Source organism: Kryptolebias marmoratus, linkage group LG3 (assembly GCF_001649575.2).
Source record: "Kryptolebias marmoratus isolate JLee-2015 linkage group LG3, ASM164957v2, whole genome shotgun sequence".
Taxonomy (NCBI): domain Eukaryota; kingdom Metazoa; phylum Chordata; class Actinopteri; order Cyprinodontiformes; family Rivulidae; genus Kryptolebias; species Kryptolebias marmoratus.
The window spans coordinates 11,488,807-11,503,854 of NC_051432.1; the positions used below are offsets into that span (position 1 = coordinate 11,488,807).

General features: G+C 39.3%; 1 protein-coding gene across 4 annotated transcripts; it reads left to right on the forward strand.

Moving 5' to 3' along the window:
• Positions 1–8,382: 8,382 nt before the first annotated feature.
• LOC108232961 (N-acyl-aromatic-L-amino acid amidohydrolase (carboxylate-forming) B-like) lies at positions 8,383–14,959 on the forward strand. 4 transcript variants are annotated; one of them, XM_037974693.1, is made up of 10 exons: positions 8,383–8,485; positions 8,952–9,068; positions 9,280–9,351; positions 9,462–9,582; positions 11,925–12,151; positions 12,332–12,524; positions 13,617–13,710; positions 13,786–13,893; positions 14,083–14,192; positions 14,434–14,959. In XM_037974693.1, the coding sequence occupies exons 5-10, from the start codon at positions 11,925–11,927 to the stop codon at positions 14,623–14,625; spliced, it is 924 nt and encodes a 307-aa protein (XP_037830621.1). In that variant the 5' UTR covers positions 8,383–8,485; positions 8,952–9,068; positions 9,280–9,351; positions 9,462–9,582; the 3' UTR covers positions 14,626–14,959. The 4 variants fall into 4 exon arrangements, with proteins under 4 accessions (XP_037830621.1, XP_037830622.1, XP_037830623.1 ...); XM_037974694.1 differs by having other exon boundaries at positions 8,952–9,048; XM_037974695.1 differs by lacking the exon at positions 8,952–9,068 and having other exon boundaries at positions 8,400–8,485.
• Positions 14,960–15,048: the final 89 nt, after the last annotated feature.

The following is a 15,048-nucleotide window of genomic DNA, read 5'->3' on the forward strand; positions in this document are numbered from 1 at the left end:
TTTGTTCAGAACAACAAAGCCTGAGGATGTCTGTGTGTTTGTATCCTGTTTCTGTTTAAGGTGGACCTGCTGAGCTTCTTTTATTTACCTCCATCCTTGTTTCAGCCCTGATTTTCCCAGTCATGAATCCTGTCGTCCCCGTCTCTTTCTTCCTCTCTGTTTTTATTTCATTTTATTTTTTTCATGACAAAACTTTGTTCATTTCTTTTTAAAAATCTCTCAGACTTTTACTTTGCAGAACATAACACGCGGAAGCTGTTCCCACTGCGAAAAGAGCGTAAGAAGGTCATAAAATCTGTTTCCTCTCAGCGGGACCTCATTACCCAGAGGCCACCTCTTCTGGACCACTCCCTGCCTCAAATGTCATCGTTCAAGCTGTTTTTAAACACGCCCTCTCCTCCATTTCAAAAAAGGTCACCATCCGCTGATCGCATCATTAGCTGCATCCCAAAACGACTCCCTTTAATTGTGTTTCAATAATTCAGATGTGGTTTAATTAAAACAGCATGGGGTGGTGGGCGTGTCAGTGTTTGAATCAGGCTTGGTTTATGCAAAGAGAGTCATAAAAAGTTACTGTAGGCCTGCAGATAAACTTGTACAGATGTCTGTGACTCTAATGAGAGCAGGTTTTTCCAGAAAGGTTTCTGCCCTGTCAGGGCCTCTCTGAAAGGTTGAAACTTGCTGGTAAACAAACACAAACTATTCATAAATGTTCCCCAAAATACTGACAACGATTAACCATTTGGAGTCCTTTGAATATGATTATTTGTTCAGTGAAAATATGATTAGTATCAACAAAAAAAAATCTCTTTTCATTGTATAGTTGACCTTCCTCTCGGCCGTTTCATCAAAATGAGCATTTATTGTTACATATGAACATCTCCTCTCTGCCAGTAGTTAATCTTTAGTAAAATGAGAACCTAAACAATTGGTTTGCACAGTGTGTAACATTGAACAGAACAGAGCAAGACTTGAATCAGTGACTTGAATGAGACGGATCACTCGAACCGAGTGCTTCGGAGCAGCAGGTAGTCTATCTGAGTTTAGCTCTATTTGCTTTTTAATGCCTTCCTGTGGTCTCTCATCACACCCGCAGGCACCAGCATGACATTTAGTTTCCAAATTCAATTTATTTTTAATTTCCATAGAATATAACAGAGTTCATTTTTTGGCATAAATAAACTCTAATCACACTAATATCCATGAGGACCGGGCCCAGAAACCAAAGCGAACAGCGTTATGAATGACTCCGCCCGCCTCGGTCACAAACTGTCTGGCCTCCTGCCTTCAGGCATCATGTGAGATTCATGTCTACACACTGATCTGACAAATTAACAACAATTAAAAGGCCCAGCATTCCTTAAAGTCGTCTTTTATGCCAGAATTTAAGACTTAAGATCATCTTATATTGAAAAATAAAACATGATCTACAATCTCCTGTGATATCTCAGGATGCCCTTCATGGTGTTTGGGTTGTGAATGACTCTAAGCTACTTTCAACATCAATTTCTACCTCAGTATTAGTAAAGTTGACTGTTACAACCCACGTTGTGTTGGCTAATGTTGATCAGCTGCGACGGCCATTTTGAAGTGAACTGACTGAACAGTTGTATAGTTATTTATTCATGTTCATTCAATGATCACTTTGTGAACATTTTATTAGCTATTTATGAGCTATTTTGCCAACAAACAAACAAGGTGGACTCCAACAGGTAATGCTAAAAATTTAAGTAAAGATCAACAAAACCACATTTTAGGGCATCATCATTAAAACTGACTAAACTATGGTAATCTTTGTGTTTTTTAGGGTGGGTTGGGTGTGACGTCCATCTGGACTTTGTTGGCTTCAGACGTCAATGAATTGTTTGCTGAAATTTTCAACAAAATCAATTTAGTGGTTTGGCCTTTACACGAAGTCATCTGACTAAAAAGGAATTACAACACCCGCATGTTGCAAAACACTGACTTGTTTCATCACTTAAACTTTTTGTTTGACTGTAGGTTATGAGAAAACCTTGTGTCAGTCAGTGTGAAGTTATTTATTCAGCTGTTAGGATCGAATAAAGGAACCACATAAAAACAAACTTGTTTCAAGTAAATTTTTATGAACAGTAAATTATACAGAATGTGTGCTGCAACAAGTACCATAGTTAATGAAAATTCAAAAATAGCTCATTTTGCACGTCATGTTTATGGATTATTTTTGCTTTTTTGTCTCAACTTTGTTTTATTTGATCCTGCTGAATTTTGAAAATGTCAACATGAGAATAATATTATACTTAAAAAAAGAAAGTGCCTCCACCCCCATTGTCACGTCATCATTACTTTTTGTAAAATTAGAATTATTGGGTTTTCCTTTTGAACCTGTCAGTCATATTTTTTAATTCAGAGGACCTGATGCTGCAACATTTGCTTGCCTCAGTGGAAACAAATACATTTCGTTTAAGAACTGTGACATCAAATATATATTTTGACAAGTGAGTTTGGATATTAAAAAAAATATATATATATTCACAGTCCATTTCTTTTTCTCTCTGTGTTGGTGTGTGTTTGTTGGCGAGGAGCTTCTTATTTTGAGGTAGAGGGCAGTTAGTGGAGCAGGAAGGAAATTGTGAAACAAGGAGCGATTAGAGGTTGACTGAGGAGGCCACAGGAAGTTGGAAATGAAAGAGGAGAGGAAGTTTTTTTTTTTGGTGTATGTAGGTGATATGAAATGACTCGGGTCAGGAAACGGGGAGGGCAACTGTGCTGGACTTATACATCTGCAACAGGCAAGGAGATGGTGCAGGATTGGTAACTGTTCTATCGTGTGACCCTGATCCGATCAGTGGAAAATGAAACAAATGGCAGTCTGCCTGGGTTTGTGTGTGTGTGTGTGAGTTCAGCAATGTCAGCTAAAAAACCCATGTGAGTTTGGCTCCTGTTCCTGCTTCCCTGCCTCCTTCTTCAGCGTTCACAGCCAGTGGGTCTGTCGTCAGTGGCTCATCCACATGTGGCAGCCTCATAAATCACTGAAGTCAGAGTAGCACAATGAGTTTATATTCCTATGTGGAAAGTTAGCCCATAACTTCTCAGGATTTGCTTAGATATGAATGCAAAGTGATGTGTTTAATGCAGGATTGTGTGGATTAAGTCAGCTAAAGTCTAATTATTACAAATCCCACTGACCTCACTGGAGCCAAACGGCCTCTTACCTCAGGACACAGCACGTTCTCCAGACAAGAATTTGTGTTTTAAAGCTTTAAATATGATTTCATGTAAATGTATTCCTGTTTAAAGCAGCAGAAAAACAATATAAAATTTTAAACATTCTTTTAAACCTTTTAAAACCTTTTAAAACCTTTTTCATGTGATGTTAAACAGCCATTCTGTGAGATTTTAGGCCCAAATGGAGACACCGACAATCAAAAGTCCAGTTCAGTTTATTGCAAAATAATGAAGATGGTGGAGGATTTGTGAGGACAGAAGATTAAGGCTGACTTCAGACCGGACAGAAAGAATATGGATGAAAAAAACCTGAAGCACAGCAAAAAAAAGTCAAATCAGGAAGTAAACTAGGTGATGAGGTACTGGTAAAATGGATTACCTGCTGGAAACTGCAGGGAGGTTGAGGATGTGGAGAGTTGGAAGATCCAATCAGGAGGACTTCTGATGGAGTCAGGAGGAGGTGGTGGCAGATCACAAGCGACTGACGGAGTTTAACTTCTGTTACTCACTCTGTTACGCCACCTACTGTACATGAGGGTGTAACTTCATGTCTTCAACCCTTGTTTATATCATTAGAAAAAAAGTAAATAAAAAAAACAATTATACTAAATTCTCCATGTCAGCTTTGTAATATGTAGATACCTAAATGAAGCTTTTCTAACTATTCCACTCTCGTCCTGGCTCTCCCTCTGTTTCCTGCAGTCTTTCTCTCTCGGCCTCATGCACCACACCTTTCATCAGTGCACGTTCCACATTTTCTGTTTCTCCACATCGCTCACATTTTTCACAGCTCCTCTTCCTTGGTGTATATAATATGCCATTTAAGTACGGCCCGCTCTTAATCTTATCATCATTACCTCCTCTCTTCTGTTTCTTACTCCATATTTCTTCATCATTATTGAACTTTGAATAAATGTTTTCCTTTCTTGTCTTCGTTCCACCTCTTCTGCCATATTTCTCTGTCTTTCTTTTTCATAACTGATTTCCCTTCTTCTTTCCCATAATTTATGGGAACTTTTATTTTGTCCCCCAAAGCCCTCTTAGCGAGTTTGTTTGCCATTTCATCACCTTTCGCCCCCTCATGTGCCGGATCCCAAGAGAACTGAACATCTGGACCACTCCAGAGTAGCCCGAAGAACCTGTGGTGTATTTCTAATAGTAGGTCCTTTCTGTTGTTGCTTGTTGTTTAGACGATTTCTACGACAGCTTTTGAATCTGTTCACACCACCACACTACCCAGTCTGACCTTTTCCACCCAAAGCAGGCTCATGATTATTGCCACCGTCTCTTCCGTAAACACAGACAGCTGATCTGACAGACATTTGGTGAAGGTCACATAAAAACATACAGTGCCTTGTACCGTCAATGCAAGAGGAAAAACCCACAACCCCCCATCTTATTTCTACAAACAATGAATGGCAGTAAAAAAATAAATAAAAAAAAAATATAACAAACTTTGATAACTAGCTTTAATGAGACTGACTTTTTTTGCTAAAAACCGCAAGGACTCAAGAATATTATTGTGCATCTTTTCCTGCAGTTTTAAATGACAAGTTCTTTGTCATTTACATGAAATGCAGTTTTTTAATTTCTCAGAGTTTTTTCAACTACTGACTTTTTTTTAATCATCCCAAGAGTTCCACTTTTATCTGTCATTTTATCTTTCCCAAGCAGAAAGATAGTTCACAATTGTTTTCTGTTCTGGGAACAGCTCCAAACGCTCAGAGTTGGGATGTCCCCCCCCCCCGTTTAGTCTCTTTCCGTTGTTCACATGTTTTGGGTGCATTCCAGTGTAACAAAAAGAAGAAGAACAAAATGAAATGGAGGCCAGTGATGATAGTAGTTTTAAGAAATTAATTTGGACTTGTCCTAAATGCTGATAACAATGTTTAAATGTAAACTATTTTAATAAAAGACACAAAACTTAAGAAACTGGATCTAAATCATCTTTAGTTCTTCTGTACTGCTGAGATGGTCAAGAGGTGTTTCACAAGGATCTGTCCTAGGATTATTTCCATATTTGGATAGTGGGTTCAGGAAGTAACCAGACCCCCTTCACTCTGTAGTTCTGTCAAGTTGCAGCCTAATGTTATAGTCTTTTATATATGAAAAATGCTTAAATATAACATTTACATCAGGCTTTATAAGCCTGTTTTTATTGAAATTAGTGAATCATACAGTTATGTTTGCTAAAGGCGTACACATAGAAGCAGATGGACAATGCTAAGGAAAGTCAGATGTGAGGGAAAAGTCAGTCCTCTACATGTTGACAGCAGCAGGAAGACAAACTTTTGGACACTCGACTAAAAAACTTTGTTTTGACAAACTTTCTGCAGCCAGATGAAGCAGAGACAGATGGATGCTTTGCCGGTTTAACAAGGAGCGAAGTCTTCCCCACAGGAGCCAGCTGGTTTATCAGCACACCTAACACTGGTGTTAAAGTCATAGATAGACCGGGAAGCCAGGTTTTCATCCATGCAGATGAAACCTGCATCCACTGCAGCAAACAGGTTCTTTCATTTCTCCAAGGGACCAACCAGAAGAGGCGTTCTCCGTGAAGCAGGACTCCATTTCACTCACAGAGTCTGTGGATTGAATCTCACCAAGCGAGCACACAGCTGGAGCATCACCACTGTTTTCATCTCCAACACTAACACGTGTCGGATGGTTCTCGATCAAATTTAGAAGCTGTGGATGCGTTCAACCTGCCAGCTGAGTCTCCCCGTGAGCAGACACCCATCAGTGTTTGGGGAGAAGGTCACGCAGGATAAAGTATGTCAGGAAATTAATGAATGAGTCAGTAAATCAACAGGTGTGTTTCCCAGTGAGTATTTTTTAGTTTAAAGGTCTAAACGGGCCACAGATTTGATACAGTTTGTCTAAAAGTGAAAGTTTTGCTGATGTCTGAATCTAGCTGCAGGTGTTAAATAAAGCGTTCACATTCAGCTCAGATTTGTTTGGTACAATAATAATCAATGTTGCTGCTCTTTTAGCTGATCTTATTGAGTCCATTTTTTTTCAGTGCTGGTGTTATAAATGTGTGATTTAAAAGTTGGTTTAAAGAAAAGTTTTTAGACGTTCGAACCACTAATCAGCCATTTCAGTCAATGCTGAAATCCCAGTTGTTTCTCTTTGGGATTTCTTTTTTTTTTTTTTTTTGCTTCAGTTTTATTTCTTTCAAGTTCTCAGTTAACTGTGTGTTACATAAATTAAATACTAACGATTTAACCACGTTTCAACTACTTTTGTTAACTATCTAAAACTAGCTGGAGACATTTAGGACTACATAGGGGCTGTGATCTGTGTTTGCAGACTTGTGATCTCTTACTAGTCTGTGCTGGAAGGCTGCTCGCTCCGGTGGGACATGGTGATGAAAGGATGCTGCAGAGCTTCTCTGAGTGAGAGCCTCTTGGCGCCGTCAAGGTTCAGGGACCATGGAGGCTGAACCCACCTGTATCCGATTGGCTGAAGAGTCAGACCAGGATGGATCTGTGAGGCTGGGTTGGCTTGACCAAAGTCTGTTAATTTAACCCGAGGAGACTGCTTGTTCAAGTCAACATGAATATAAACATATCTGAGTGTTGTCTGCATAACAGTGGAATAAAATGTTGTATTTGTGGAGGATATCATCCAGAGGAATCCTGGACAATGTGAATAAAAACAGTCCCAGGATGGATCAGGACAGGAGCAGGTCCTTACAGAATGGTAATGTAACAGATTTTGTCCTACGAAGGGCCCTGGAACCTGTATTATTACACATTTAAAAAGATACAAGTTGTGCAAAGTTAATTTATTTTATGTTTTTAAAAAAAAAGCAGCTTCTAGTTTGGCCTGTAACTGTTTAAAACTGCTTTACTTTTTAAAGGCTTCATATTCACACAGACATTTTAGAGTACTGACTTGTTTTACAGCACAGCCATCCCTCCAAGGATTACAGAAGTTATTTTGGATAATGTTAAAAACAGGAGCTTGTAGTTCGGCCTGTAACCGTAGAAAACTGATTCATTTAGATGAGGCTTTTGAATTAATGCTTTGTTTTACTGTCATGTCTATCAAACAGATTTCTAACCGTTTTACTGACATTTCTTTGTGTCAGAGAGGCACGAGGAAGAGGAAACAGCTGTGAAGATAACGCTGGCCTTAACCACCAAAAGCTGCTGAAATCAACTCTTTACAATATTTTCCCACAGAAAGCAGCCTAAAAGCAGTTTTCTGGCTGCGTTCATGTTTCCACTTTGGTTTCACAGCAGATAGTTTCAGTGAAGTAGAGTTTATTTTACCTGATGTGTCCACAGTGTTTGAGTCGGACGGCAGGGACGTCTCTGAGTCTTCTCAGGGTTCAGGGGCTTACAAGAAACTCAACATGGAACATGTCCAACTTCTACTGTCTCAGATGGACAACCTTGTCTCAGATATCTGTTTGTGTCTCCCGGAGTGGACAAAGTGGCTTTGATTGGGTTTGGTCTGGTATTAAAAATCTTTTTAGAATTCAGGACACAATTTAAAACAACAACAACAAGATTGACAAGCTGTTGTTGTTGTTTTATAAAACACAACAACAAGCGGTTGTTGTTTTTTAAACTCCATGGCAACAAGCTAGAAATGACAAAATTGATTTTCCATCTAAAGGTTCTAACTGCAGCGTTTTAATGTAAACACAAAATACAGTAAATAATCTACAAGTCAGCAGTTTGACACCAGTGAAATCAGGCTCTGTGGTTCATGTCACCACAGTTAATGTTTTTAGATCTGACTTGATCTCATTGACGCATCAGAAATGTTTCACCACTGTGGTCTTTACCTTCCAGGCCTTTTCCAGTTCCTCCCTGAGGCCCTGGTGTTTCTCCAGTTTCTCGTGCTCCTTTTTCCTGATGTTGCAATCACTAGCATTCCAAATCAATTTGGAATGCTACTACTCAAGTAATCCTAGGTCAGAGAGGCTACATGCAAAGAATGCAAAAGGAATGGTCACTTCGACATTCTCAGTCAACACTGACTGCATATATATATATATATATATATATATATATATATATATATATATATATATATATATTCCTTCCGAACCTACTGAACCCTGCTCCCTGAACACAAAAAGTTTTCACTTCACTAATGGATCAGATGACTAAGGAGCTGCAGGGACACAAGCCTCCTCTGGCTGAGCACCAGGAGGATTACTTGTCTAAAAAAAGCCTGAATCCACTCCCTCCTGGGAGAAGCAGCAACAACAAGCGTGGGAGCAAAACCCTCTCAGAATATTCAAGTAATTAACTTTCAGGTAAAATATTTTTATTATTTTATGAATTATATGAAGCCTAGAAGTGGAAAGATGTAAAAAAAAAATGAATAAAAAAATCACGTTTTGAAAATTATGTTGCTAACAAACTCCAAATGCCGCCTGGTGTTTTTCTTTTGTTAAACGAATGAGCTTAAGATGTAATCTAAACTTTCTAATCATGTGCAAAGAAACGATGGGCGATAAACCGCATTTTATTCTGAAAGTTTACAGGCCAAAACGCATTTGGAACAACAAATACAGAGCTTGTCCAAAGGGTTAGGGAAGGGGAAGGAAGATCTCATAATTATGACTTAACATTTCATAATGATACTTATGAGATGTTATCATAATATTATGAGTTGCTAAATCATAACTGATATAAGATTTCATACTTATGAGATAGTGTGTTATAATTTTGAGACAGAATCTCATAACTATGACAACTTAGAGGATCTTTTTTTTTTAGGAAATGGGCTTCCACAGGAATGGATAGAAAATTTAAGGAACAATAAAAGTACCTGCTGGTATCTGAAACGGGACACTTCTTTCTCAATCATGGACAGGTCTGCTTCATCTGCTTTAGGTGAACCATTAGATGAATGAATTTTACACAGGACTTTGAACTTTTCCACGGATATACTGTAACTTTGCTTTTTGTGTCAAAGTTTTGTAATATATGAGCAGAAACATCCAAAGATGTTACATAATACCTTTAGTTTACACTTATATGATGTATGTACTGTATATTTAATGTATGATAAACATTTCACTCACTCCTAATGTTGCTGCTGCAGTGCCTCATAGTTTCTCTATAAATCACACGGCATAGCAGTGGCTCCTGCTGGAGTGGCAGCAGAAAACAGAAAGTGAGTTGGTATTGCATCACCACAAATGTCTGTTTGAAATTTGAACTGCGGGAGGAGTTTGGAAATGGGGCAAACCCATGTGTGTGTGCACTATTGTTTTGTCCTGTCAGACGGGAGCGAGCAACAGGTCCGTGAGGCTGCAGAGACTTCCTGTCAGCCTGAGGAGAACCGATCCGTCAGGGTTCAAAGGTTGCTGAAGTTTAGCAAACACGCCCGGTTTCTCACACAGAGGTAAGGCGTACAGTCTTCTCCGTGGTTTCTGAACATTTGCTTGTCATGTGGTTGGCTTTTAGTGCTGTAACATGAGCTTCAAAAAAAAAAAAAAGTAACACTTTGTTTCATGGAAAGCCTGTTTGATCAGAGACAGTCTTCTGTCCTCCACACAGGATTGTCTCCAAAGCTGTCAACCTTAAACATTTATATCTGCTTTCACCTGTGGATATAGTCTTTGATATTAGTCCTTTGTGAATCATTTAGGTAGCACTTTCAGGCTTTTAACAAATTCAACAAATTATAGACTTATAACGACCCGGATCCTCACATCAGGATGGATGCAAAACATCTGGAGTTTTCTGACTGTGCAGCATTTCTGACACGTTTTTACACATAAGCGACCCACGAGTAGTGTTTACAAAAGGTGAAAGACAGGTGATAATGTTTTTACCTGTGACAGTGTGTGTGGGTGAGTGTGTGTGTGTGGGTGTGGTGGGGCCATGATCACCTGACCTTCAAAAACACAAAAAAAGGGCAATAACTTTGTCAATTTTACAGATATTGACCCACATTTTGTTGTGATAGTAGGTGAGACTGATCCCCAAAACAGACCCTGACAGATGTCACAAGAACCATGTTTAATGATCATTTGAAAAGTTATTAACCTTTGGAGTCAACCCAGTCCAATATGGCCACCAGAGCCAACTGACCTTAGGAAACACTAAACTATTCGGTCAACTGTACAGCTATAGTGTGGAAACTTGGTGTGGTAGTGGCTGAGAGTCACTCACAACACATACTCTGAGCGTGACATCTCAGAATATTACAACTTTATTTTCAAGGTTTCTCCAAAACTTAAAACCCACCTGTTTAGAGTTGCTTATGGCTAAATTAGGGTTAGAGTGCAGGGTTTTGATGTTTTTGATATTTTTCTCTTTCTTACTGTTTATTTATTGTCACATGCTGTTTTTATTTTGTTTTTTAATTATGTAAAGCACCTTGAAATGCCTTGCTGCTGAAATGTGCTATACAAATAAAATTTGATTGATTAATTGAAAATGGCTGCAACTCCAACATTTAGACATAAGATGATCTCATTCTGAAATCTCTGGCACGAAAGGCGACGAGCGACGTGCATTCCTTCAAGGAATGCTCGGCCTTTAATTTACAACTGCAGTTAAAGTCTCATATCTCATGTTGGTAAAAAGTTTTCTTCTTTAAGCTGGGCCTCCGGCAGCAGATGTGCTGTTTGACCTCCTTCGGTCTCTGTTGACCCTGAGACACTGAGCAGAAAGTTGTTTTGAGCCTAAGATTCACGACCGAAAATGCAGCTGTCAAGCCGCTGATTAAAATGATAAAACAGATCTGTGAACTCGTTTAAAAATAATCGAAGCTTAAACAGGGCAGTCAAAACAATCCAATAGTCTTCCACCACTAAGACAAACAGAATTTAGTACATTTTAACATTTTAATAACTCACCGTAAAGGAGACTTTTATCTACATTCGATTTGGAAAAAAAAACAGGACTGAAATGTCTAATTTGAAAATGTTGGTTTTCATTTATACCTCCGAAAATATTACCGGGTACAGTCATTCAGCTCCAACAAGCAAGATAAGTTCAACTAGGAAACATATGAAAGCAGCCTTGCTTGACAAGTTTTAAAGAAAGATCTTGCGTGATCTGTTAGCGCTCACAGCATGTGATGGGGATGACTCTCAGCTACTACCACACCAAATCTTAGCTTAACATCTATAAAACTGTCTGATTTAGAGCTCCTTTTCTAAAACTGAGGTCATTCCGAAAGGTAATGAGTTGCAGATGTATACATAGGGATTCTTGTTTTCAGAGTTTGGCTGGAATTTGTCCAAGTCTTTCATGAGACGTCTTGCTAACAAGCAGACAAAAAGGAAGCACTCGCACCCACAGACGCAGACATGATCACCCGCTTTTTTATGGAGCCGGGCGCTAATTAGCAGCAAGCATTATGATTCAGCCAGCTTGTGTTTGTGTTTTGTTCTTATTAACTTATCTTGAAATGTATTTATCTGAGGACAGGGTGGCCTTTGCCGTTATCTCTCTGTGAGCTGAGATAAAATTTAAGTTTGGGTTGAGACCTTGTCGAGAGAAAAAAAAAAAACAAAAGTATGTGAGTGTTGCATTAACTTTTGCATTGAATTTTTGATGGAAGATCCTTTAAAGTGCAAATGTCAGTCTACTGGTCACTCATTCATTTAAATCATTAACTCACTGCAAACCAGCTGGACTTCAAAAAAACTTCTCAGCCCAGTTTCCAGTCAGACGCTTGAAACAGGTCACAAAACAATGACACGACCTCTGTACTGTCCTTGGCCCCAACAGATGGAGCAGACCTCGTTTCCACCGATGTCCAGGGTGGCCATTTGTGGTGGAACACATGGAAATGAGCTGACAGGGGTTTACGTTGTCAGAGAAATGCAGAAACAGAAGGTGGATAAACTGGGGTCGGCTTCTGTAACCGCTGTCCTGGCAAACCCACGAGCCACCGATGTGTGCAGAAGATACATTGAGAAGGATCTCAACCGCTGCTTCACAGACGCCCTGCTGAGGTGAGCTGAAATAAGAGGAGGCTTACATTGAAAGTGTGTACAATTCTGACAAAGCTGGGACATGGTGTAAAAAGAAACAGTCTCATAAACCAATATTTTATTCACCTTATTTGTAATTGAGGTCATACATTTGAGAGGTTTGTGGCGCACGTCCAACATAAAACATTCTCTGGCTTTCAGGTCCCCCATTACAGACTCGACTCCCTACGAGCTGAGACGAGCCCAGGAGCTGAACGCTCAGCTGGGACCCAAAGGAAGCGAAGAGGCCGTCGATCTGCTCATAGACCTGCACAACACCACCGCCAACATGGGCCTGTGTCTTATCTTCTACTCTTTAGACTGGATCACCCTGCACATTTACAAATACATCCAGGTACGAACCTCGTCAGAGAGGCCGACTTCACTCGAAGTCAGCTTTCTGACGCTGATGATAACAAAGACTAAAACACAACAAATACACACCATAGACTATCAAGTTGCTTGTTCAGTCATTTTAAATATCAGCAACAATCGGAGCCTAAAAGGCTGAGATTAAAAGCTAATCATTGTTTTGATGAGATCTTGTGACTTGTGTCTTATGACATGATTATAACTGTTTATCTTTGAAAATGTCTTTTGCAAACATGAGCTCCTTACAAGCTCATGCTTATCAAGTTAAATTAACCCACCTGTGGCATGTTTTCTTTTTTCTGTAGCTACATGACAAATAATAGTCTATTTTGAGAATGAATTTTCAGTTACAATCACAAACATATTTACTGATTACCCAACAAATAATAGGATTAAATATGTTTCTATAGATCTGTAGATGCAAGCATACCGTTCTAATAGAAATCTCTTGTTTTACACAGAGCCTTGGTAGTATTTATAATGATACTTTTCAAATAAGAGGCTCTGGGTGGTCAGACAGCAGTGTTCTGTGGAACTAGGAATCCTGATTATTCTCTTGAAATTAATGTCAGCCATTCTGACTGGATGCTTTGGATATGCTTTGGTTGAATAAAGAATAAATAATAAAGATAGTAGCTGAAATTCTTCACCCACAGTTGGAATGTAGAAACCATATAAGGACATTTGAAATGAAAACCAAACTATTTAGATGCATCCCACATGGGTATTCTTTACAAATGATGAGTCTGTCTGAAATATGCCCGGCCTCTTGCTTCATCCTAACTCGTTAAGCGTATAACCTCAGTATAATGAATAACTTAGTGAACTGTTTGGCTTAAGTTAACTGAGGTAAACATAAATGAAGGTACTAACTGCGTCTGTCTGTGACAGATTTTCAAAGTGAGTCCAAAACTCCAACTGGTCAAATCTTTATGGTCTCTGTATCTGTGACCCATTTTCTGCATTGGACTTCATCTTCAAGTGGACAAAATGGACCTTTAAAGTTTCTCAGGCTGTTAAGGAGACAGTCAAACTGTAAAAGATTAAACTCAACTTTTAATTTTTTATTTCTCAGAGTAAGATGACTAATGTGCCTGTAAGAGCCATCCAGCTGGATGTACCGATGTCTGACGCTTATTCCCTGGAGTCTGTGGGAAAACACGGCTTTGGTAACGTCACACGCAGCCCTCAGGCTGAAGATTTCCTTTTTGCCTGAATGTGTGCAGACTGTTCAATCTTTGCAGCAATAGAAGTGGGGCCTCAGCCCAACGGCGTGCTCAGAGCTGACATCTTCAATGCGGTGAAATCAGCAGTGGATCTCACGCTAACATGGCTCCAGGAGTTCAGCTCAGGTAAGAAGCAAACCTCAACTTATTATTATATTTGGTGTTGAGGTCATTTGAGGAATCCATTTATTCTCATGTCTTTATCATTCTCCCCTGACCTGTTCAGGTACTAACTGCGTTTCTAGTGTTATTAGGCATGGAAAGAACAAGTTTGGTACCCCAAGTGTCTCCAACGCGTCTCTTTTCTACCAACAGGATGCACCTTTGAAGGGGGCGAAGTGGAAGCGTACACTTTTGCAAAACACGTCGACTACCCAAGAGATCCAGCCGGTGAAATAACTGCTGCCGTACACCCCGAGCTGCAGGTGCAGTGACGATTGGAGGCAGACGTCGAAGCTTAAAGCGATAGTTCAGATCTTCTGAAGTGGGGTTCTGTGGAGATGCTTGGAAAACAATATATTTTCTACAGAACCCCACTTCTAAAGGTCTGAACTTTAAGGTTTCTCCTAAATAGTTATGGTTTGATATTAAGTTTAAGGGTGCGGTTAGACTTTATCCCAACCTGATACAAAGCGTTCTTGATAAATGAGTATGTTCCTTCTCCAGGATAAGGACTTTAAGCTCCTGCGGTCGGGGGATCCAGTGTTCCTGATGTTTTCTGGGGAAACGGTGACGCACGAGGGAGAGGAGCTCTACCCCTTCTTCGTGAACGAATGTGCCTACTACGAGAAGAACATTGCTTTCCAATTAGCTCGGAGAACGACTTTCACCTTACCATCCATTTGTTTAGGGAACTGAGCACCGACTGGACCAAAGTAGGAGCTAAAACAATGTGCAGGCTGCTCCAAATACCTCAAATAAACTCAATGAACTAACAGCCAAAGATTATATAGTTTAATCACCATCTATGTGAGATTTATTCTCATCATTTGTACTCGACTGTGACGCTTTAAGATTAAAAGAGAAAAAAAAAACAACCACATGATGAAAAAGGTACTGAAATACTGATTACTTTACACTGTTTTAAATGAATGGAAACATGTTCACTTTAAATGTAATTTTCTAAACTGTGTTTTATATTTTGACTTAATTTTAAAGAACTCAGGAAAATAAAGTTTAATTTGCAAAGCTGTTGCTGTTGATTGGTTGTTCTGTGCACAAATACAGTTACCAGTTACAGGTTTAGGAAACAAAAACATGGTTTTAACTCAGTTAATTTTA

Excerpts from the sequence above, each read along its gene's own strand:
- LOC108232961 (XM_037974693.1), top strand. The coding sequence starts at position 11,925 with ATGGAGCAGACCTCGTTTCCACCGATGTCCAGGGTGGCCATTTGTGGT. Across the intron at positions 12,152-12,331 it reads TTCACAGACGCCCTGCTGAG|GTCCCCCATTACAGACTCGA; the intron begins GTGAGCTGAAAT and ends TCTGGCTTTCAG. Across the intron at positions 13,711-13,785 it reads TGTGGGAAAACACGGCTTTG|CAATAGAAGTGGGGCCTCAG; the intron begins GTAACGTCACAC and ends CAATCTTTGCAG.